Source organism: Papaver somniferum, unplaced genomic scaffold, assembly GCF_003573695.1.
Source record: "Papaver somniferum cultivar HN1 unplaced genomic scaffold, ASM357369v1 unplaced-scaffold_115, whole genome shotgun sequence".
NCBI lineage: Eukaryota > Viridiplantae > Streptophyta > Magnoliopsida > Ranunculales > Papaveraceae > Papaver > Papaver somniferum.
Genome location: NW_020620492.1, coordinates 4,297,251 through 4,321,219, shown reverse-complemented (window position 1 = coordinate 4,321,219; position 23,969 = coordinate 4,297,251). Strand labels below are relative to the sequence as shown.

Here is a 23,969-nt window from a genome sequence, read left to right as displayed (position 1 = left end):
TACACATCTCCATCTGAGCGAGAACCACCAATTCCTCCTCCTCCTAATCCACCACCACCACCGCCACTACACTTTTCTTCACAATCTCTCTTTCCCTCCTCCTCCTTCTGATGATTTCACCATAGAATATACAAATCTCTATCTGACCGAGAACCACCAATTCCTCCTCTCCTAATCCACCACCGCCGCCGCCACTACTACTTTCTTCATAGTCTCTCTTCATATTTTCTTTTTATTTTGTTTTTTTCTCTCCTGATAGAAGTATGTGTGAGCTTCCAACTCAAAACCAATTGAAATGAGTGGAGTGGTACCACACCTTATATATAGGATCTAGACTAAGGAGTTAACCCATGTGGAACTATTTTAGTTCTCCAACATCTCCCTCTAGGTTTCATGCCAAAGTGGTCGGCCAGCTTTGTGATCGTGGATGACCATCCTTATATTATCTAATATTCTTGTATATTAATTTTTCCAATAGGTTTTCAAAGTCTAAAGGTAGAATATTATTAAAAGGAATATCATTGTTATATTTTGTTACTGGCTTTGCATATTCATATTAAAATTAAGATATTCGACTTATAAAAATTAACTTTTTGTGATTTTTGTGGTTTTTGTAATTTTTGTGATGTGGTATTATTGTTAATTCGCTACACCAAAACAACCTTTTTGTGGCGTTTATAAACGTCGCGCATAATTTGTAACAAGTGTTGGCAAAATATAAAATCTCCCTCTAGGTTTCATGCCAAAGTGGTCGGTCATCTTTGTGATTGTGGATGACCATCCTTTATATTATTTAATTTCTTGTATATTAATTTTTCCAATAGGTTTCCAAAGTCTAAAGGTAGAATATCATTAAAAGGAATATCATTGTTATATTTTGTTATTGGCTTCGCATATTAATATTAAAATTAAGATATCCGACTTATAAAAATTAACTTTTTGTGATTCTTGTGATGTTTGTGATATGGTATTGTTAATGTGTTACACCTAATAGCCTTTTTGTAGCGTTTATAAACGTTGCGCATAATTTGTAATAAGTGTTGGCAAAATGGCGTTCGCACGGATTGCAACGCTACAAAAATTATATTTAGTAACGCTTATAAACGTTGCAAATTGTTCGTGCAACGGTTTATTTTTCCATTTTGTGCACTATATTTTAACTTTTGCAACGATTATTATTAGTAGAATAGTATTTTTGTGAGTCCCATTTTGGTTTTCTATCCAATTTATTTGTTTGGTTTCAGTTTATCCATTGCTCATTGCTCATTTCAGGTGATTTGTGCAACGGATATTTTCCCTACTTTTATATCGTTGCAAAATTATTTTAAGGTCAATTTTTTTTTGCTACGGGCTGTAATTATTTTTGTGCACCTGAATGTTAACTGATTCTGCACCTGCATGCATATACCATTCTAGATGAACTAGAAGACCCAATTTAGGACACAACCTCAATATCATTAAAATCGATCAAGAAAAATTATTAAACATCACAATATATCAAGAACGATTCATACATCAACAGAGTAGATAGCTAGATGAACCATAAACCTATACAATATTAAACAACTTACGCAAAATCCCAAATATTATAAACACAAGTTTCTGAATTTGAAACTATGAAAACCCTAACCTTCTGCTGTTACATTCTGAGAAGTCTTTTGCAAAATCCCACTTGAAGTTTTCAGCAGATCTCATATTCAAAATATATGTATGCGGTCTTTACCTACAAAACATTCATTGGATTTGACAGCATGATGATATTCAACATTTCCAGGAATAAATAGTGATTATTATTACTGGGTGTGCAGATCATCAAAATTGAACTACGGATCCATATTAGAAGTCATGAGGAGGAAAAGTGCTTCCAGAATATATAGTAAGTAGCATACCAATGTAGGTTCTACATGTATAAAGGACCACCAAAGTATATCTATGCTACAAATGTTGTTCTATTTTTAAAACATTTGCATGCTTAGTAATCCATATTGAAGTTCATCTAACCTGGTCAATTAAAAGAGGCTTAATAGCAATCTTCTTCTTTCTCAGTAACTGAAAGAACTCATCTGTTGTCATAGGCTCGCTCCAGCAGCGCATCTGGACCAAGCTCGGAGATCGGAGGTTTCAACATTGGCTGCACCAACAAAGTTAACGGCATGAAATACTGAAGGAAAAAAGCAACTAAGAATGCAGTGGACAATTAACTGAATAGTGAGTATTGAGAGGGTAAGACTACATCTTTGAGCAAGCCCACTTTGGAAAATCGTCGCTTATCAGTAAAAGACATCTCCAAACCATCATCTAAGCCCACTTTGAGCAATGGATAAGCTTTGCGCAGGCACACTTCCTTGAATCAATACAAGCTCCTGTGCAGTTGCAACCAAGCGGGGCGTTTGTAGGAAACTTTACGCTTGCAGTAGCTTGGGCTGTGGTGATACAAGTCACACCTATATCATCTAAACAAAATCCATGCTCTACAAAAAGGAGAATTACGATAGCAATAAGTTCACTTCCCATATAGTTTAGTATCCAAGATGAAATTCATATTCTCTAAAAAGACGAATATCACCGACCTTGAGAGCCAAATTGTCATGTTTCAATACTTGGTCAGCTATTTGACATTTATTGCCAAGCAAATCATCCCACCTTGTCCAGTGTAAATAACATCGTCAGAATTATCTAGGTCATCTTCATACTGTCCAGACAACACAATTACAGAGTAACCACGGTAATAGTAGCGCAAGGAATACATAATAATAGAAGTAAAAGCAACTAGTAAATACATTTATCAGCTACATGTGTCAACAGCGAAACAATAGCTTTCTGCTTATCCAATAAACAAGATCGATGCAGTCAAAATCAAGCTGGCCAAAAGGGAGCTCCTTGCCAATAATATATACTACAATTGCCAACTGAGAAGACTTGGGTTTCCACACACATTAGTATGGTTTTAAGATAACTTAATAGATCAAATTCGAAATCTTCTAGCAGCTAAGGGATGGTAGAAAACAGACTATGTTTTCGTTCTTTGTAAACAATAAATTGGTGATTTCATTTAACTTCTATGTAACTCCGCAAAAATGAAGTAAAACTGAAGGCTCGACGATTAAAAAGAAAAAGCAAACTGAAGAAGATAATTTCGCGAAATACACTCGAAGAAAAGCACCTTTGTAGGCTACGAAGAAGATAGTTTCGTGAAATACACTCGAAAAGAAAAGCACCTTTGTAGGCCGCCCTTGCTAATAGAATGTCGCAATATCTTCTTCGCCCACTCTGGCGGACCTTTATCCAACGCCTCGTATGCACATTTCCTAATCCCGGTTCCTACATTTGTGGGCAGCTTTCTTGCAGGTTCCTAGACTTTTCCCCACTCTGGAATCTCGTTGCTGCTCTCAGGAATGATTGTTTTTGGGCATCAAATTTATCAATATAGTCCATTGACCAATATCATTTTCTATCTTCAGGGACCCAAAAATTTTGCTTTGTAGCCTCTGCAAGCAGCTGAGAATCAAATAAATTAGTGCTCTAACAGTTATATATCACTATTACCTGATTAGAGTAGAAAAGACTTAAGTCCATTGACCAATATCATTTTCTATCTTCAGGGACCCAAAAATTTTGCTTTGTAGCCTCTGCAAGCAGCTGAGAATCAAATAAATTAGTGCTCTAACAGTTATATATCACTATTACCTGATTAGAGTAGAAAAGACTTAAAGCTGAAAACAAATCTGGAATAAAAAAACGTACGGACAAAGAAAAAAGCGAAGTATAGTACTACGGCCATACAGCTTTAAGTTTCTGATAGCCCCTACAGCAACAAATCAGCATCTTTCTTAGACACTAATGGAAATTACTTCTGTAGGGCCCTTACTTGTAAGGTCTTTAGTGCGACTCACTCTTGCATTTAGCAATAGGTGGGATATTTTACCGCCACATTGAGCTTCTCCGCAACTTTAGTTCTATCTTCTACACACTACTTCCATGACTTTGCCAAACGACAAAGAAACAAAATATACGAGAAATGAAAAACAGCATGAACATTATCAAGGCAATTATATGTGGATGCTGATATATCAAAGAAACATGTGCATCGGTAGAAATATTCTAGATCTTATCTAGCACAGCTTCAGATTATGGTATTCGGGAAATGGTATCAAAAATACATGTAGAAGCGCAAAATAATTTGATTTGTCGTGGACCGTTCATATACTAGACTAGTTGTTAGCTCCTTAAGCGTCTAATCCTAATATATTTCATAATATGTAGACTTGAGAGATGACTAGTTAAGACATTTCCTGACTGTGACAAAACATTAAATACTGGCTCTATGGTTAGAAGAAGCCTTGAACACCATAGAGTGAGGACAAACTTCACCAACGTTATCCTACCGATAATAAGAAGATGGCAAACTATGCCCATATTACCAGAGAATTTTAAAACTTGGAAAATTTGAATAACGGGAACAGTATAAGAAATAACCCAAATGATATCTGGACAAAGAATAAAGTTGTGATCTAAACTTACCAGCGCATCCGCTTCATTCCACCCACCAGCTACTGAGTTGCACTCACAGCCACCGTTTCCCCCTGTCCTGATTCCTTAACTCTTATGCTTCTCCCAGGATTGCTGGCATGAGGTTCAACAATCTCAACATCAGAGGGAAAATCCCCATTTAGCCTATTTCTCATTCTCGGATATCTGCAGAACTATTGGCTCTTGAATGTCTAGCAAGCTCCTTTATCCTGGGTGAATTGAAGGAATTAATACTCCTAAATCTTCTCATAGGAGTGGGGTTCAAATCTGCATCATCAAAACTCGTACTTGTATTTTTTTCAGAAGCTAATTTGTTGAGGTGTGAACTCATGCCAGATTCTCTTTGCACATTAAATCTAGCACCAGAATGCCACAAGATCGGATATTTCACAGGAGTACCGTACGGAAAGCCACTAAAATTGGTATCGCCTAGAGTACACATCCTACAAGCGTAACAGGACTAATTAAATTTATAAATTTAAAGTTTGAGCAATTCAACAGTGATATCAACCAAAGACCAAAAATGAAACAGCCAACAACAGATTTTACCGAACTAACTGCTAGGGAAAGAAGAACTAGTGGTCTCCTAAATCTTAATTAACTGAATATGATTTCTTAAAATATCATTGCCATGTGAAACAGGAGCTGCAGTTCACAAATAACATCAGCTGTTCTTGTGTGCTAAATCAGTCATTGCATATTCCCAACATTATTAGCCAAATGGAAAATAACACACACAATGTAAGTTCAGTATTCAGTAGGACAAGTAAGTTTGTATGACAGTAAAACTAAAAACAATTTGTTTCCCTAATTCCGTACACCTCCAAGAAAAATTCCACCGAAAAAACAACTTAACTTGGCTTAAAATGCATCAAACTCTTGGAAATTCACAAATAATTATAAACATATTTGTCATGTCCCGTGCCTAGGAGGAGGGTGCGCATATCATTTCGATGACGGTATTTAGCATAATTAGTATCGTTGGTAGCCTTTAGTTGTAGTAGGAGTGTCTTTATCCTTTGTAATGAGAGGTTTAGATGTAAGCTTGTGGTGGCATTGTAGCCGTTAGATCTAGGGTGGTTTCATTGTCTCTAGCTTTATAATGGTACAGACTCTGTAAGAGAAGATCTAGCTAAGATTAATGAAAAGAATCAGATCGTTTCAATCGATAAAACCGTGTTCGCTGAACCGGGAGGCTTGATCTGTGAGGATCTTGACGTTACTACTATCTCTATCCTATTCTTGTTGTGAATCTCACCTAGGTTCATGACACATATATACTTTTTTCTTTGAAGCAAAACAGTTCCTACCTATATCGGGTTACAGACTCGCAGGCATTCTCTACATCTAACTCTCCAGGGATCTCACGAAACATGAAGTACAAATATTGAAATGTAATGCTTAGAAGATGTGGACTGTCTTTCCCATGGTACTCTTCAAGTACAAGCACCTCACCCGATTCAACAAAAAACACAAAAAAAAAAAATCAATATTTGACAAAGATACACTCTCAGAGATGGCAGATCATAGACAATTATGTTGAAAATCATACTAAGGAGGGCATATAACAGGCAAAATCATGAATAAATGGATCAAAACCACCAAGAATAAAGCTAAGAAGACTCACATTTTGCCAATTCTTTTTCAACAGTGATACTAGAAAGTTGACACTGAGCTGAACGTTCCGGAAGATCTGCTTCTCCTCCATACCAAGGTTACCAACAACAACACCCATACAAAAGACTTTCTTCAATTGAAACTTAACCATAGCCTTGGTTTCATTCACCTTGGCCTCAAATGACTCTTGATGAGTAACAAGAGTTGGGAACTTACCTGCGTTTCCTAGTATTAAAAGAACGCAATTAGCAATGACTGTGGTGGAAAATTCCTAGTAAACAAGAGCATAATAACAAAAAGGCAAGAAAAAGCAGCAACAACAAATTAATAAGTACATAGTAATTGGTAGAAAAACATGCCTGCCTTGTTAAGACCAGGTCCAAGAAGACGGGGAATCTGCTTGATAACAGCTTCTGAGGCTAGAAAAGCATGGAACTTCTTTGCAAGCTTATTCTTGTTCTGGTTAAGCTTCTTAAGACCTTCAACATCCATGTACTCAAGATCGATCTTCTGAGCCAGTAATCAAAAGTAACAAAGTATTATTACAAGGGACAGAAACAATTTGATCAACTCTCACCAATGTGGCCCTTGTAACTAGAGAATTGGAGAACTCAAGCAAATAATTAACAGAATAACAATATGAAGATGTAGCCATCATAACGAGCCATATGTTGATTAAGAAAGAGCAATGGCTTTCTGAGATGTCAATTTATATAAGACCCTAAATCAGTTTCTAGAGAGACTCGTCCACAAGGTATGCGTGATTGAACACTCAGAGATTGCTGTCCCTTTCAGGCTCTATGAACATGTAACAGAGCTGTTACTATTCGTATTAGACACATTATCATATAATTATCATATAACATCCTGACCAGCACAAACTATACTAAGACTAGTTACATTCATGAATTCAATTTACTACATAAACAAGTAATGGAATTATAGAGCAAAGCTCACCTTCTCAACATGCTGAGCATCTCCAAGCATGCAGACTTTCATTTTAGGGCGGGGAATATGTGGCAACTTCACTGAATCACTGAAACGCTTGTCCTGAAATCAAGTGCCGTCACACAACGCCGTTAGCTAAGAAATAAGAGGAAAACTTTCATAGGAAATGTAACATATTCCTCCATCCACCAATACTAAATGGGATCACGAGATTAACATAAAAGACCGACACTACAATGAAAGACATAAACCCATCTATACACTTAGAGAGCATCAACTAATTACTTGATAATTGAAACACAAATAACATCAGCACTCCAGATTACATTATGATAGTAGCGAACAAACAAACAAAACATATGAACCTGATCCTACAACAATTACAAACAAGAGAACTGAAACCCACCAGACATAGAATTTCCACTCTTAGGATTTACTGAAAATATAAAATTTGTTTGAACCAGGTATACATTAAACTTTCTTATTGGTACAAAAGGTGATGATTCTTCCAGCTCAGACAAGTAAATCAAAAATTCAGACCATGGGATTAACATAACATAAAAGATGAAATTTTTATATGATAAAAAAGAAGATTAAAAACCATAGGATCTGCAGCTCACCTCGAAGAAATTGAGAATCTGCAAAAATGGTGGAAACAGACTCTACACAAAAACTTAATCCTCAACTGAATACTTCAAATCTACATGTTAAAAAAAACGAACACCAAAATCAAAAACCCTAACTATTTCAGATACTAGTTAGGTCAAAATCAAAAACCCTAACTCTATCAAATGATTTCAGATGAAAACAAAATTAAGCACAAACTAGTTTATACCTGATGATAATCCAACAAACTAGTTAATGTCAGACTTGAATGATCTGATTTTTAGATTTCAGGGAAACCTAAAATCTATTGAAGATGGGGTTTGATTAGATGATGGATTTGTAGATCGATATTTCTTGATGATGGTCATTGGATGATGGATTACTCGTTGAAACCTACAATCTATTGAAGATGGGGTAGACTGCAGATTTGTTGAAGATTGAAGAAAAGAAATTTCTCCGTTAAAAAAGAAAAACCCTTCGATGAAAATGAAAAAAATAGAAAAGAGAGAGAGGGAGTAATTTACCTGGCTTGGTTGGGTATACCCGAATTAATTGGGATATACCCAGATTTAAATGGACTCAGTGCCCTTACTAAGGGGAGGTGGATATAAAAACAACGCCGGCTAAATAGCAGCCGGCACGGTCGAAATATAAAAAAGTGGCGGCCGATCTACAGTCGACAAAGTCCGTATCCACTACAATGTCGGCGTAAGCATGTTTCAAATAACATTTCATGTGTTGCAAAAAATCTGGTAGTCGGCAGGTTCATATTTTCGACCTTGCCGACTAAACAATGTTCATGAAAAGTCGGAGCATTATTTAAACGAAGACCACGCCGGCTCTTATAGTCGGCGGGGTCGATAATCGTCGACCTTGACGACACTGAGCAGCAAAAGTGAAAAAAAAAATCGATCATTTACACGGAAAAATCACAATCTTCATCACGTAAGTTTGCTACCTGATTACTTGCAGCTCCATTCTCTTCTTCTGGGTCATTGGATTTTACGTTTGGCTCAAGACATTCATTAATTAAATATTTAATGTGGGTTGTAGTTGTAGTGGTAAGGGGTATCGTTCAAACTCGAACTTGTGAAGGTAATGGATTTTTAGATTTTAAAATATATATACAAAAATATTAACAATGGGTGCGAGAGGTAACCAAGACACTAGATTCCACTATTACGTAAAATTGATTGATAAATATTTCAAAATTCTATTCTATTCTTAAGTCTTCTTTTATCTTTAATTCACTATCAATCATACAAATTCTCAAATTTTATTTGTAAACTTTAAGCATAGATTATCAAGAGATTTAACCAAGTATAACCTATCAAACTGAATAACAAATAATTAAGACAATCATTCAAATAATTTAAAACTCTGCAAAAGCAGCGATTAGGTGAATTATATAATTAAATGAAATAGTTACCCCTTTATGTTGCGTTAATAGCTTCCTCCATTGCCTTGGTTACGAGGGAATTAGTCGCTCATCATATTGGAAAACCTCTCAAAGAATTTCATTGATGCTCAAAAGTGTTTTACAATGAAGAGAAAGATAAGTAAATAGTATAAAACAGGATTCTGCGACCCACAGAAGGCGTCCAGAAACAACGACACAGAAGAAATAAGACTGTCGTATAGCGAAGTGCTGTAGAACAACGACAGTATTCTGCGACTGTTGTGCGTGGGTTGATGTTCTTCGTGTTCTTCAGCAGCACCAGCAGAACAACTTCTTCTTTCAGCGCCTGGTTCTTCGATTTTACGCCTCTATTCACTTCCAACTCTCGACAGCCTCTTCCCGATGACCAATACTTGTATTTATAGTGTTTTGGAGCAAGAAATCCGACCATTGATTGCGTATATTTTCTCTTTAATTCGATTATTTTTGCTTCCCAAAAATGAGAATACTTACCATTTATAGAATTTCCACACGTTAACTCGCTCCCAAAACGCTCCAAATTAGTTTCTTCATGCCTCAGAAGCTTTCCCGCACCTCCAAATCACTCCATGCACAGCAGAAACACACTTGAGCTCGCTTACAGTGCGTGTTGCTCTGTTTTGGTTTGGTGAATCGAACCAGGAATTTTAGCCAAAATTGACCGATTCCGTCACCCATACTGTGTTCCTCAACCTATATCATATCTCTATACCAAAATTCAGCCATTGAATCGACCTACCACTACTTCATTTCTTCGATCGAAAATTCTCCTGTGTTGTGAACATTTTTCCCGCCAAAATCGATATTCAAATGAAGAAGAGGGGTGTCCCCCTATCCTGTCTTGGTGTCCCCTTAGTAATTTGGGCTGAAATAGTAATTCTTGGGTTGAAATAGTAATTTTTCTGGTTTCCTCCGGGACATTTCTGGGACATTTCTGGGGTGCCTTTAGTACTTTTCTCCGGGGTGTAAATCATCACTTTTTGAGCATCTCTTTCCATACAAGGGTATTTTCTCCAAAAACACCTAAACAAACATAAAAACACCATAATGAGAACAAATGGGTACTAATAAAATACATAAAAGAGATCAAAATAGACACATAAATGCGTCTATCATTCATCACTTCCATACCCATCTTGAGTTTGAGGAAAATAAAAGTGAGGATCATGCATTTAATCCATTTGATCATGATTTGGTAGATCATCATACAAGTACTCATCTGTAGGAGGAGAGTTAGAAGACTCCCCCACTTCAAAATCAGGATTAGAATCACTCATTTCACAAATTTCACTCATATCACAAATTTCACAAATTTCAAAACTTCCTCTACTACTTCATTCTACATCTCTATTTAAATTATTTCTAAAACTCCACTTACAAATCAACTAACTAATCTAATCATTTCAATTAAATTAGTGCTAATCATTCTGGGAGCGTTTTAGTCATTTTGAAAATACGTGATAAAGCGGCTTTCTGTTTTACTTCAAAATGATCTTATTTTGTCTCATTGGGTATACCCCAATTAATCTGGGTATACCCCAATCAAGCCAGGTAATTTTAATCTTTTTAAAAAGAAGTTTTTAAAAAAATGTTTAAAATGGTAGACAAACAAAAGACAAGACATAAAATGTGACAAAGTAGTTTTTTTTCTTTCAATCTTCTTCTTCAAACCTAGATTTATTTGGATTGAATCTGATATATCAGATTTTCCTAGTAAATTTTGGTTTGTAATTGTATAATTAACTTTTCCTGCTTTCAATAAAAATCACTTTGTGATTTAATGTTTAGGTTTTAGAATTTACTTTTATATTTCTATTCTTCTGTATATAATGGCCATTTCATGCCTTGTAATACTTTTAATTCTAATCGCCATTAAGGCGTTTTATTATAGCCTCTGGGTATTATATTGAAATTCAAAGAGAGATTCAAGCATATCTTTGAAGACGATCAATTCCGACGTGACGATGATCAAGCTCTATACAAATAAGATCAATGGCTATCGGAATGGATTGTGATTACAATGATTAGCGGAAACTACTTCTACAACGGATTTTATTTTACCGAAGAAGAAGCCTCCAAATGGTTGAAGATTAATCAAAATACCATTACTCATATTAGTCTTTTTCATTTTTCTTGGTTTCATGTAGATCAAAAAAAAATACATTGTAGATTGGTTGTATCAGTATGCAATGTACAATGATGAAACAGGAGGGTGTGTTTATCTACAACTTCTGTCATGTAACAATCCAAACCTCAATTTGAATGAGGTAATCTAATAAATAATTCTATGGGTTTTCCAAAGCCCCTCTTTCCATCAAAAAAAAAAGAGGGTGACAAAGTACGAAAAGAGAGAAGGAGAATCAGATGTGTTTCTCATTAACATTTACTATTTAAATACATAAGATGAAGACAAGGTAGGACTCCTAGATTACATGTGTTGAGTATCATACAAGAAGTGTTACATGTTTCTATCCTAAGATGGAAGTTGTCCATGCATAGTGACACATGGGGGTGGTCAACCATACCACCAATAACATTCCTACAACACTCCCCTTTGGATGACCACCATTGTAAACTAACTGCTTTGTCAAAACCTTTCCAGAAAACATCTATTGATGAAAAAACTGGTCAAAGGAGAAAGACACTTGAGCTTCTGAAATGGGGTCGCTTGTCAGGAATCTTCTCCTTTGTAGAACTGTGTTAGGAAAACTACTTCGCACAAAAATTGCACACTTGTAAGGAGAAGAATAACCTCAACCTAAGTTGTATCTCTAGTGTTTTTGTTGTCTCATTAAAAACCTTGACGAGTAACAAAACCCTGGGGGAAAAAGTAACCTCGGTGAAGGAAAAGAGTACAACACACTTTGATGTCATTAGTGCATCGCTAGATGCTCCCTCTGATGTCGACATCTCCCCATGATTAGTATTATGGTATTATGTTTGTCTCATTAAAAACCTTTCTGAGTAACAAAATCAAGTGAGAAAAAGTAACCTCGGTGAAGGAAAAGAGTTCAACATACCATCAGGGTGCTCCCACTGATGCATGACAGTTTCTTTAGTCAATACATTCATGGGAGTGGACAATTCCTTTAGTTATCCAATTCACATGTAGTCATGGAAGTTCGGACAATTTCTATAGTTCTATACTTCTCACATGTTTCTCAAATGTGGACTTAGGTAATGACTTAGTAAATAAGTCTGCCACATTTTCTTCAGACTTTACCTTCCTGACTTAAATGTTTATAAGACATTGTTGTTGTTGATTTTAAAAGAAATTCGGTGATATATGTTTCGTATTATCTCCCTTAATATACCATGTTTCATACGTTCGATGCAAGCTGCATTATCTTCATAAATGCAAGTTGGCTCTTCGGTGATAGATTTCAAGCCACATGTCCCTCGTATATGTCTAATGATAGACCTTAATCTTATACACTCATGAACCGCCTCGTGTAGGGAAATGATCTCAGAGTGGTTCGTGAAGGTAGCCACCAGGGTTTGCTTGGTCGATCTCCAGGATATCGTTGTATTCCCGACAGTGAATACATATCCAGTTTGTGATCGACCTTTGTGTGGGTCTGAGAGGTACCCAGCATCAGCAAAACCAACCAAAACATTATTTGGGGTCTTGGTGTAAGGAGTTTTAATTACATTAACAACTCTCCTTTCGTCTTCCTAGGGATAAAACATACCCAAGTCAGTGGTTCCTTGTAGGTATCTGAAGATATTCTTTATACCATTCCAACGACGTTGCGTTGGCGCTGAGCTATATCGAGCTAACAAGTTCACTGAGAATGAGATATCTGGTCGAGTATATTGTGCTAAGTACAATAATGCGCCTATTGCACTAAGATGGGGACATTCAGATCCCAATACATCTCCGTCATCTTTGTTTGGATGAAATGGATCCTTATGTATATCTAAAGTCAGACCAACCATGGGAGTGCTAGCAGGGTGACTTTGTCCGTATTAAATTGCCTGAATATATTTTGGACATATGCAGATTGATGGATTAATATTCCAAAAGCGATGTTCTAGTTCAAGTCCTAGACACATCTGAGTTTTCCCAATATCTTTCATCTCAAATTTGGATTTCAAATAGCTTGCGGTTTCTCTTATTTCATCAAGAGTACCTACTATGTTCATGTCACCGACATAGACAACTATAATTTCAAATCCGGAACTTGTTTTATTTATAAACACGTAGGGGCATAATTTATTTTTGTATATCCCTTCCCAATCAAATAGTCACTTAAATGGGTATACCACATCTGCCCGGATTGCTTTAATCCGTAAAGCGATCGTTTCAACTGAATTTCAAATGCACTCCGTGGTTGGAGTTACTTTATTTGGGCAATGGAATTCCATCAGGAACTTTCATGAATATCTCTGTATCAAGATCCCTATAGAGATATGCGGTAAACACATTCATAAGTTGCATTCCAAGTCTTTCTGAAACTACTAAGATGAGTAATTCATAATCAATCCCAGGGCATTGTGGGAAACTTTGCGCCACAAGGAGAGCCTTATATCTCAGTACTTCGTTCTTCTCATTGTGCTTTCATACAAATACACATTTATGTCCTACAGGCTTTACAACTGGTGGGGTTAGCACTACCACACTAAATACATGTCTTTTTGCGAGTGAATTTAATTCAACATGGATTTCATCTCTTCATTAAGGCCAATGTGCTCTCTTTTGGCATTCTACAATAGAGCGTGGATTGATATCAACGTGCTCTACAATCTCTCGAGCAACAATATATGCGAATATGTTAGAATACTGCTCGGTCGAACTCGCATGCGTTGCTATCTCAAGCATGTTTGTCAATGTTAGTGATGAAAACTATAAGTCTTGATTTCTAGTCTACTATAGCTAAGTCTCGGACTAGGATAGAAAGTGTAATTGAGCTCAAGAACACCATGGCGATCATCATACAAGACGAAGAACTACTCAAGGAACTGGTGGAACTTCATCGACTATAAGGTATGTGGAGACTTGACTTATCTATCAATCAAAAGTCTATCTACTCTATCTCCTACATTGAGAAAAAAGTCGTTTTGCTATATAGACTTTGATTATATACATTTGCTATTTCAAGCCGAGTTTATCTCGCTTATCTATTTCTCGAAATATGTGTTGGTAAGCTTTTTCTTTTTCCAAATTCATCTTTACATAATGACGAAAATCATATTATGTTTCAATTACTTGAAAATGGCTTTGAAGAAAAATAGTTTGTGAACAACAACTATATAACGTCCTCTAAGAATGTTTTAATGATTGAAATGATAGTTTAGATTATATAGCCATTGTTGGATATAAGCATTGTGTGGTAACACATATATGTATAAGTCCTTATTCCTTGAACCAAAGTATGCGTACTTTGCTGCTCAGAAAAACCGGAACAGAGTCCGCGAACCCAGTCCGCGTACTGTCGGAGGTCCTCTTCCCGAGAAAATTTGCTGGAGTTTGTAAACAATTTACAAACTTATTCCGGGTACTTAAGTCCGCGGACTTAGGTTGGTTATTTTCTAAAAACGATTATTCATGAACTTATACTTATATAAACTAAGGAATGCAAGTTTGCAAACCGTGGCTATAAAGTTCATGAATCGATTCGAGTGAATCAAATCGTTTTGGCTTCGTTTGTGTCTTGTATACTTCTATAATATCTAAGCAATAGAACAAATCTCTAACTAGTTCATTTGAGTCATTTGAACTAGTTATGGTAAAGAAGAATATGGTTGATATGAAAGTGCTCATATGGCTAACTATTTGGTTAACTAATGTTGAAACAACGAATGTACATGTTTGAGTACGGTTACACAAACCTAAAACGTGCATTTCATTTTTGTGTAACAAGCTTAGTTTTCAATCTTTCGTTTGAAATATATTGGATGCTTTGTTACTAAGATAACATTTATTGCAAACCCTGATTTGAAAGAATATATAAGGGTGAACTCTAGCAACTGGGAAACCTAATCCTCACACCTCCTGTGTGATACTAGTTGTATAATCTAGAGTCGATTCTCCTTTAAACTTAGGTTTCTACAGAGACCCTGTAGGTTAACGACTTGAAGACTTCATTGAGATTGTGAAGCCAGACCGGTACAATTTTCTTGTAGTTGTGTGATCTGATATTGCTGTTTCTATCGTATTGAGTACAATCATAACGATTGGCTTGAGATTGATATCTCCGATAGAATATATAAAAGTAATCACAAACATCTTCGTATCATCGTTTGTGATTCCACAATATCTTCTTTCGCAGCGTCGATTAAGATTATTGTGAGGTGATTGATAATACTGAGCTATTCTTCGGGAATATAAGTCTGGATTATCAATTGGTTCCTGTTCACCGTGATTTATCAAAAGACGGAACAAAACTAGTACGTGTTTCTGTGGGAGACAGATTTATCTATTACCGTAGACTTTTCTATGTGATACAGATTTGTTTATTAAAGTCTTCGACTTTGGGTCGTAGCAACTCTTAGTTGTGGGTGAGATCAGCTAAGGGAATCAAGTGCATGGTATCCTGCTGGGATCAGAGATGTAAGGAGCGCAACTGTACCTTGGATCAGTGCGAGATAGGTTGGGGTTCAACTACAGTCCAGACCGAAGTTAGTTTGTAGTAGGCTAGTTTCTATAGCGGCTTAATACAATGTGTGATCAATCTGTACTAGGTCCCGAGGTTTTTCTGCATTTGCGGTTTCTTTGTTAACAAAACTTCTGGTGTTTGTGTTATTTATTTTCCGCATTATATTTTTTTATATAATTTAAATATCACAGGTTGTGCGTTTGAATCAATCATTGGGAAAACCTTTGGTTGTTGATTGATCCTTGAACATTGGTTTTTGGTACCGTTCATGTGATTTCTCTTGTATTCAATTAGACTCACAAATTTCTATTTGCTTGAGTAAGAATTGAATCGAGAAAGAGAGATATAACTCTTTGATATACTTTATTAATATTGAGTCTAGTTGATTATCTTGAAAGTATATTGGAGTTTGTCCATACAGATTGCTAATCGAAATATTGGGTGTGGTTGTTGTACCCCCTATTTTTCAATTGGTATCAGAGCAGGAAAACACGTTTAAAGACCTTACAAGTCTGTGTTTGTAGAAATATGACTCTATGGATAAGAGTACTATCTATGATAAACGCGTCATCAGAAACAAAAGTTCTTCCTCGACTATTTCTATTAAAGAGAAAGATTATCCAATCTCAAATATAGAGGAACCTTGTGTTCTGATGAGACAGACAAACATTGGCACGTGTTATTCCGACTACCCTTCAAAAGAGTCTATCTCTATTAATAAACGGAAAACACCGGAAGAGGGTGAATTGATTCTAAATCTTGTTAGAATCCAAGGTGGTAGATTTAATCGGTTGAAAAACCATGTCAATGTTCTTCTTGGTGTTGTAAGAGACTCCAATTTCGAAGAAAATACTGAAGATCACTCTTCACGTATGTCTCTTGAGGCAAGCCTTAAAAAGGACGCTTTGGAAATTGAACATCGCTTGAGTAAACTCTCAATTCAAGGATGCTCTAAGCAGTATAATATGCCATGTCATTCTGCTAAAACTAAAAAATTCCATCTCCAGAAGTAAAATCAGAATCCCTTCCTATCAGGAAAGATGTGTTAGTTCCCTCCTTGAATCAAGGAAGTTCCACATCACATGGAAGGAAGAAATCTCCTAACGAGGCTGTTAAGACTGTTTTGTCTAATCACACTTGTGATCAGAAAGGATGCCTCTTTTGCGAAGAAAAAGATTCTGCTAAACAAAAGGGGAACTCTAGGTTGAATAAAAATTCCTTTGTTCAACTTCAACACACCTTAGACTTAATTCTCAAAGGTGTAACTGATATTCGTATTTCTAAACCAATTGGTTTTCGTAGTTACCCTGTGTATGCTACCAGGAAAGTCAGTTCAATGAGTTCCTCGAATGCTCAGACCAGAACAGAAGTTTTAACAAAATTCGTCTAAGGAAAGAACAAGTCTCTTCTTACGTTAAAAGAGGAGATAATGTTGTCTTTGATGTGAATAAAATTCCAGGAGAAAGGAGCAAAAATAATGATATGAGAAACAACCCGAGGGAGATGATTAAAGGTTATAAAGAAACTATCAACATGTTGTCAATTCCCTCAAGTCATAAGTCTTCTGGTAAGAACTCAAACTATGTATAGTATTTTGATGACAATAAGTTTTATGATAAGCTTTCACATCAAAAGGGATCGCTTTCTAGAATTGAAAGGAAAAAGAGACTCGATCATAAACACAATCCTTTTAATGAGCTCAGAGCTCATACTTGCGCTAATTAATCACAAGGGTCAAAGTACTTGCTCGAAAAAAAAATCATGTTGAGCAAGTTATATCAATAATCAAGTATACCGTGGCAAATTGGTATCTGCTTAGTTGAGCTATATTCTTATCGTCTATAGCTAAGCTATTTTCTACAGACAACGCTTCCTAAACAGTATTGGTTGTGTCTTCTATCGATTCTCTCTGTTAATGCATGTCCTACTGCATCTCCCTTGTCTGCTACTCTTGTGCTCTAAATTGCTTCTTTGAAGTTATGAAATTTATTGAGCCATTTATGAATTTTCATGTAGCAAAAGTATTTAGTTTGAAAAACCTTTTTTTTGGGGTCAAGTTGTATTTGAACGGATATTTGTGTTCTGGTACGAGTCAACTATTTGAAAACCCTAAAAACCTCCTTCCCTAGAAAACCTTTTAAATACAAATCCTTTGAGTATTGTACGCATACTATGGGTGTTTTCTTATTTCTGTCAAGAATGTCATCCTCTCCACCTTCACGTTCTTGTGGGTTTGCAAGAGGGTTTCTTGATAAAGGTATAGGTTTCGAGTCAAAAAGAAGGAAGGAAGGAAAGAACCCTTGTAGAAGATGATCATAATAATGCCCCATGTTACTATGCTTATACTCATGAGGGATGTTGAGAAGGAGGATATGGTTTCTGCTGAAGTGGTTCATGATTTTCTTAAATACTTCGAGGAATCAAAACTGCAGGTCGTTGATACTTTGAAAAATCTCGATGTATTGAAAACTGAGTTGAAAAAGGTTACCTCTGACCTTGGTATCATAAAATCTCACATCAATGATCTTATCAAAGAGAATCTCTTCTCTGAAGATGCAATGGATGGTGTCAATCACAAGCTCAACGACCTCAAGACTCGAGAGAACCCCGAACCGTCTATTTGACCCAAGTTCGTGTTCAACTTTGGCATAGAAGTCCACTTTTCTTATTAGCTTGTTGATTTTATTTGCCTAGTAAATCTTCAGATGAGAATTTTATTTTCTTGTTTTGTTTAGAAGAATAACTAGAGTTTGGAATAGCCATTATTGTGATTACACATATCTATGTCCAACGTTTCCATCTTCATGTTTTTAGGTTTATTTGTTTAAATTCTAAAATTGTTTGGAAGATGATTTTTGCAGTATTAATCTTTATGGTTTTATATATTGCAATTTGTTATGGGATATGTGTGTTTGCGTCAGCGAACTATGATTGTCTCATACCTTGTCAAAAGTTAAGTCTTTCATATGTCAATATGTATGTATTGATAAAAGAATGAATGAACTTTTGACATTAAAAAAGTTGCAAGCCTATTATATGTCATTATGCAAATATTGATGGAAGATAGGATGAACCTTTGTTTACGAGGATTATGTCTATTGTATGTCATTGTGCAAATAGTGATGGAAAATAGAATTAATCCTTGTCTATTCCGCAGTATTGATCATCCCTGATCCATATTTTATGTATATATACTGTGCGGATCCATAAGTTCTCTTATGTTGAGCATTTCCGATTAGATTAATCATGGGTTTTCTTGTGGTTAATTTAATTGAGTATTATTTGGATTCAAATTCATATTCGTGTGTGATTTGTTATGTCCAAATAAATCCTTCTTTCTTTTATGAAATTAAGGTCGCTCTTGTTGTTTTTTCGGCAATGACATTTTATGGGGGAGAGTTCTTAATTGAACTTGTGATTAATTGCCAAATCTTTGTGGGAAGTACGGCTGTGGAATATTATAGGGGTTATCTTGTATCTTTATAAACTCCTTGGTGAAAGCATTTAGCTTCGGATTTATGATTGCATCTAAATAAGTTGATATGTGCTTGCTTTTGGTCATGAAATGTCTCTATGGAAATATTCATTAGGATCCCTTTTTCGTACCTTTGTCAAAGGGGGAGAATTTATGTGTAGTTCACCCTACAAATACATATGGTTTTCGGATCATTATGTAAGGGGGAGTGGTTTCCATGTGAGATGGAGTATTGATTAAGGGGGAGTGATACATATCACCATAGTATTGTTGTCAAAGTTGTGATATAATTGAACTTTGATGTTGTGTAATAATACTATGGCACTGTATAACAATGATTGATAATTCTTGTTTTCTCATTGTTATAGCTACGGATTTTCAACAACGATGATGCTAAACTTACAACCTTTGGAATAATTGGAGTACTTGGAAGTGACGAAGATTTCAATTAATGTTGAATATTAGGCATGTGGAAGAAGAGATACAAAATTTTATTTATCTATTTTTGTATTCCATATGTATTGATAGTTTGTCATTAAAATTGACAAAGTGGGAGATTGTTACATCACTGCTCGGTCGAACTCGCATGCGTTACTATCTCAAGCATGTTTGTTAATATTAGTGATCAAAACTATAAATCTTGATTTCTAGTCTACTATATCTAAGTCTCAGAGTAGGATAAAAAGTGTAGTGATGTAACACATTTTCTATCACTCAAAAGTCTATGAAAAAGTCGTTTTGCGATTATACACATTTTCTATTTCGAGTTGAGTTTATCTCGCTTATCTATTTTTCGAAATATGTGTTGGTAAGCTTTCGCTTTGGCCAAGTTCATCTTTACCTAGTGACTAAAGTCATATTATGTTTCAATTACTTGAAAATGGCTTTGACAAAAAATAGTTTGTGAACAACAACTATATAACGTCCTCTAAGAATGTTTTAATGATTGAAATGAGAGTTTAGATTATATAACCATTGTTGGATATAAGCATTGTGTGGTAACACATATATGTATAAGTCCTTATTACTTGAACCAAAGTATGCGTACTTTGCTGCTCAGAAAAATCGGAACAGAGTCCGCGAACCCAGTCTGCATACTGTTGGAGGTTCTCTTCCCGAGAGAATTTGCTGGAGTTTGTAAATAATTTACAAACTTATTCCGAGTACTTAATTCCGCGTACTTAGGTTCGTTATTTTCTAAAAATGATTATTCATGAACTTATACTTATATAAACTAAGGAATGCAAGTTTGCAAACCGTGGCTATAAAGTTCATGAACCAATTCGAGTGAATCAAATCGTTTTTTCTTAGTTCGTGTCTTGTTTACTTCTATAAGATCTAAGCAATTGAACAACTCTCTAACTAGTTCATTTGAATCATTTGAACTAGTTATGGTAAAGAAGAATATGGTTAATATGAAAGTGCTCATATGGCTAACCATTTGGTTAACTACTGTTGAACCAACGAATGTACATGTTTGGGTACGGTTACACAAACCTAAAACGTGCATTTCATTTGTGTTTAACAAGCTAAGTTTTCGATCTAACGAAATGCTTTGTTACTAAGCTAACATTGATTGCAAACCCTGATTTGATAGACTATATAAGGGAGAACTCTAGCAACTGGGAAACCTAATCCCCACACCTCCTGTGTGATACTAGTCGTATAATCTAGAGTCGATTCTCCTTTAACCTTAGGTTTCTACCGAGACCCTATAGGTTAACAACTTGAAGACTTTATTGGGATTGTGAAGCCAGACCGATACTACTTTCTTGTAGTTATGTGATCTGATCTTGCTGTTTCTATCGTATTGAGTACAATCGTAACAATTGGATTGAGATTGATATATCCGATATGCAAGATATAAACGTAATCACAAATATCTTCGTCTCGTCGTTTGTGATTCCACAATATCTTCTTTCGCCGCGTCGATTAAGATTATTGTGAGGTGATAATAATACTGAGCTGTTCTTCGGGAATATAAGTTTGGATTATCAATTGGTTGATGTTCACCTTGATTTATCAAAAGACGGAACAAAACTCGTAGTTATTTCTGTGGGAGACAGATTTATCTATTACCGTAGACTTTTCTGTGTGATACAGATTTGTTTATTAAAGTCTTCGACTCTGGGTCGTGTCAACTTTTAGTTATGGGTGAGATCAGCTAAGGGAATCAAGTGTGTAGTATCCTGTTGGGATCAGAGACGTAAGGAGCGCAACTGTACCTTGGATCAGTGTGACATTGGTTGGGTTCAACTACAGTCCAGACCGAAGTTAGTTTGTAGTAGGCTAGTGTCTGTAGCGGCTTAATACAGTGTGTTCAATCTGGAATAGGTCCCGGGGTTTTTATGCATTTGCGGTTTCCTCTTTAACAAAACTTCTAGTGTCTGTGTTATTTCTTTTCCGCATTATATTTTGTTATATAATTGAAATATCATAGTTTGTGCGTTCAAGTGATTTCTCTTGTATTCAATTAGACTAGAATATTTCTATTTGCTTGAGTAAGAATTGAATCGAGAAAGAAAGATATAACTCTTTGATATACTTTATTAAGATTGAGTCTAGTTTATTCTCTTGAAAGTATATTGGAGTTTGTCCATACATATTGCTAATCGAAATATTGGGTGTAGTTGTTATACCCCCTCTTTTTCATAATATATCATCAATATGCGTGGAAGATCTTTCCATTAACACGTATGCACTTTCACAATCCATAAGATTTCTTTGTTCTCTAGAATCAACTAAAACTTTGGGACGTCCCTCAGTAATGATTCATGGACATAGTTTTAATCAGAGACAATCGTATGATATAGATTCTCTGTATTGATGATATATGGATCGGTTTGTGCCTTACTCTCCTTTTTCTTCCTTGGATGAGTATCGATCGAACCAAGTGGTCCCCCCCTCTTCCTTTTGGGTGTCACGGCCTCAGCTACACTTCCACCAAGTACATCCTTGGTACCTATATCTATGGTACCTTTTCACTTTGTCAGGAATTTCCAACCTTGCAGGCACGTTTGCAGCTGGTATATGTGATCTCGTAACTTTAGCGGTATCAGTTAATGTATCAGGCATTGAATTTGCCACATTATGAAGATGGATAATTATTTTCACTTCACTTTCAAACTGTGGAGTGCAGGGATAAAGATGAGACAACGTGGGAACACACCACGACAATTCATGTCGTTCCCTTTGGAAGTCCTTTTGCATACCTCCACCTATTGACGGGAAGGTTGTCTCATCAATGTGACAATCCGCAAATCTAGCGGTATTGATATTGCCTTCAAAGAATCTAAGTAGCGGATAATTTTTGTGGATTCATATCGAACATAAATACCTACTCGTCTTTGTGGACCCATCTTAATTAGTACGCTGTGGGGGCGTAATAGGCACGTATACAACACAACCAAATATGCGTAAATGTGAAATATCAGTCTCATATCCAGTTACCAACTGGAACACAGAAAATGGTTGGCTAACAATGGGTCTAAAGCGAATAAGTAATGTTGCATGCAATATGGCGTACCCCCGGAAAGTAATAGGTAGGTTGGAACGCATAACCAATGGCATAGATATCATCTGTAACCTTTTGATAGTTGCTTCTGCGAAACCATTTTGAGTGTGTACATGGGGTACGGGATGCTCTGCGTAAATTCCATTAGACATATTTAAATCATCAAATACTTTATAAATAAATTCTCCAGCATTATCGAGTCTGATAGACTTGATTAGATGATCAGGGTGGTGAGCCCTTAGTCGTATAATTTGTGCTAGGATCTTTGAAAATGCAGAATTTCTTGTGGACAACAGTGCAATGTGTGACCAACGGGTCAAATCATCAACCAAAACCATAAAATACCTGAATGGTCCACATTCTGGATGTATATGTCCACAAATATCACCTTGTATTCTTTGTAAAAATGGAATATTTTGTTTGGTATTTTTAGCATAGGATGGTCTCGATCCTGTCTTTGCTAAAGAACAAGCTTTGCAGAATGAGCGACGTGCCTTCGATAAGGACAACGAAGAAGAATGGGATAGGGGGTGCGCTTCAATTACTTGGGGAGACGAAGGTTGCGTTTCTCTTACTTTAAAAGGCATAAAATGTGCATCATTTACTTTAGAATTCACATTGTTACTTTGCATTGTAACAATCTTTTGTCCCATTTTCTTTTTCATCCGAAAGAAAGAATATACATGTGAGTTCTTCAAAACACGGATCACGACCTGGGTGCCCTAATCGATCGTGCCAAAGCTTATACAAGTCACTGGCCAACAATTCATCGTTGGGAACCACATGGGATTCGATAATCCTAATAGTGGTGATATACAATCCACTAGAGTGACTCATTAGTTTCTCTAATATGATTTTCCTTTTGTATTCACTAGAGGTCACATATATGTACTCAATTCCATTTCACAGTGGGTTTCCAAGTGATAACCATTTGCAAGGATATCCTTGAAACCTAACAAAGTGCGGTGAGCTCTTGGTACATATAAAGCTTCTATGACTTTAATCATTGTGTGGAAACAAGAATTGAGCATTACCTCGCCCAATTATTACTTGTGATGATCCAATCATCATAGTCACAGATGTATTATAAGGAGTAAAATTGATACATAATTGTCTATTTCTGAGGATAGTGTGGGTGGTTGCACTATCAACTAAACATTCAATTTCTCCTGGAGACATTCATACAAGTACATTAGGAAGGAATGTTACAAACAAAGAAAAACGAACAATTTATCTCACTTC

General features: G+C 36.0%; 1 protein-coding gene across 1 annotated transcript; it reads right to left on the bottom strand.

The window, feature by feature from the left end:
- Positions 1-1,477: 1,477 nt before the first annotated feature.
- LOC113329201 (60S ribosomal protein L10a-like) lies at positions 1,478-18,068 on the bottom strand. Its single transcript, XM_026576165.1, has 10 exons — positions 17,910-18,068; positions 7,716-7,757; positions 7,105-7,197; positions 6,507-6,657; positions 6,158-6,363; positions 4,522-4,973; positions 2,571-3,639; positions 2,234-2,471; positions 2,002-2,131; positions 1,478-1,723 (listed from the first exon to the last, which is right to left on the bottom strand). The coding sequence occupies exons 1-6, from the start codon at positions 18,066-18,068 to the stop codon at positions 4,944-4,946; spliced, it is 681 nt and encodes a 226-aa protein (XP_026431950.1). The 3' UTR covers positions 1,478-1,723; positions 2,002-2,131; positions 2,234-2,471; positions 2,571-3,639; positions 4,522-4,943.
- Between the last annotated feature and the right edge of the window lie 5,901 nt (positions 18,069-23,969).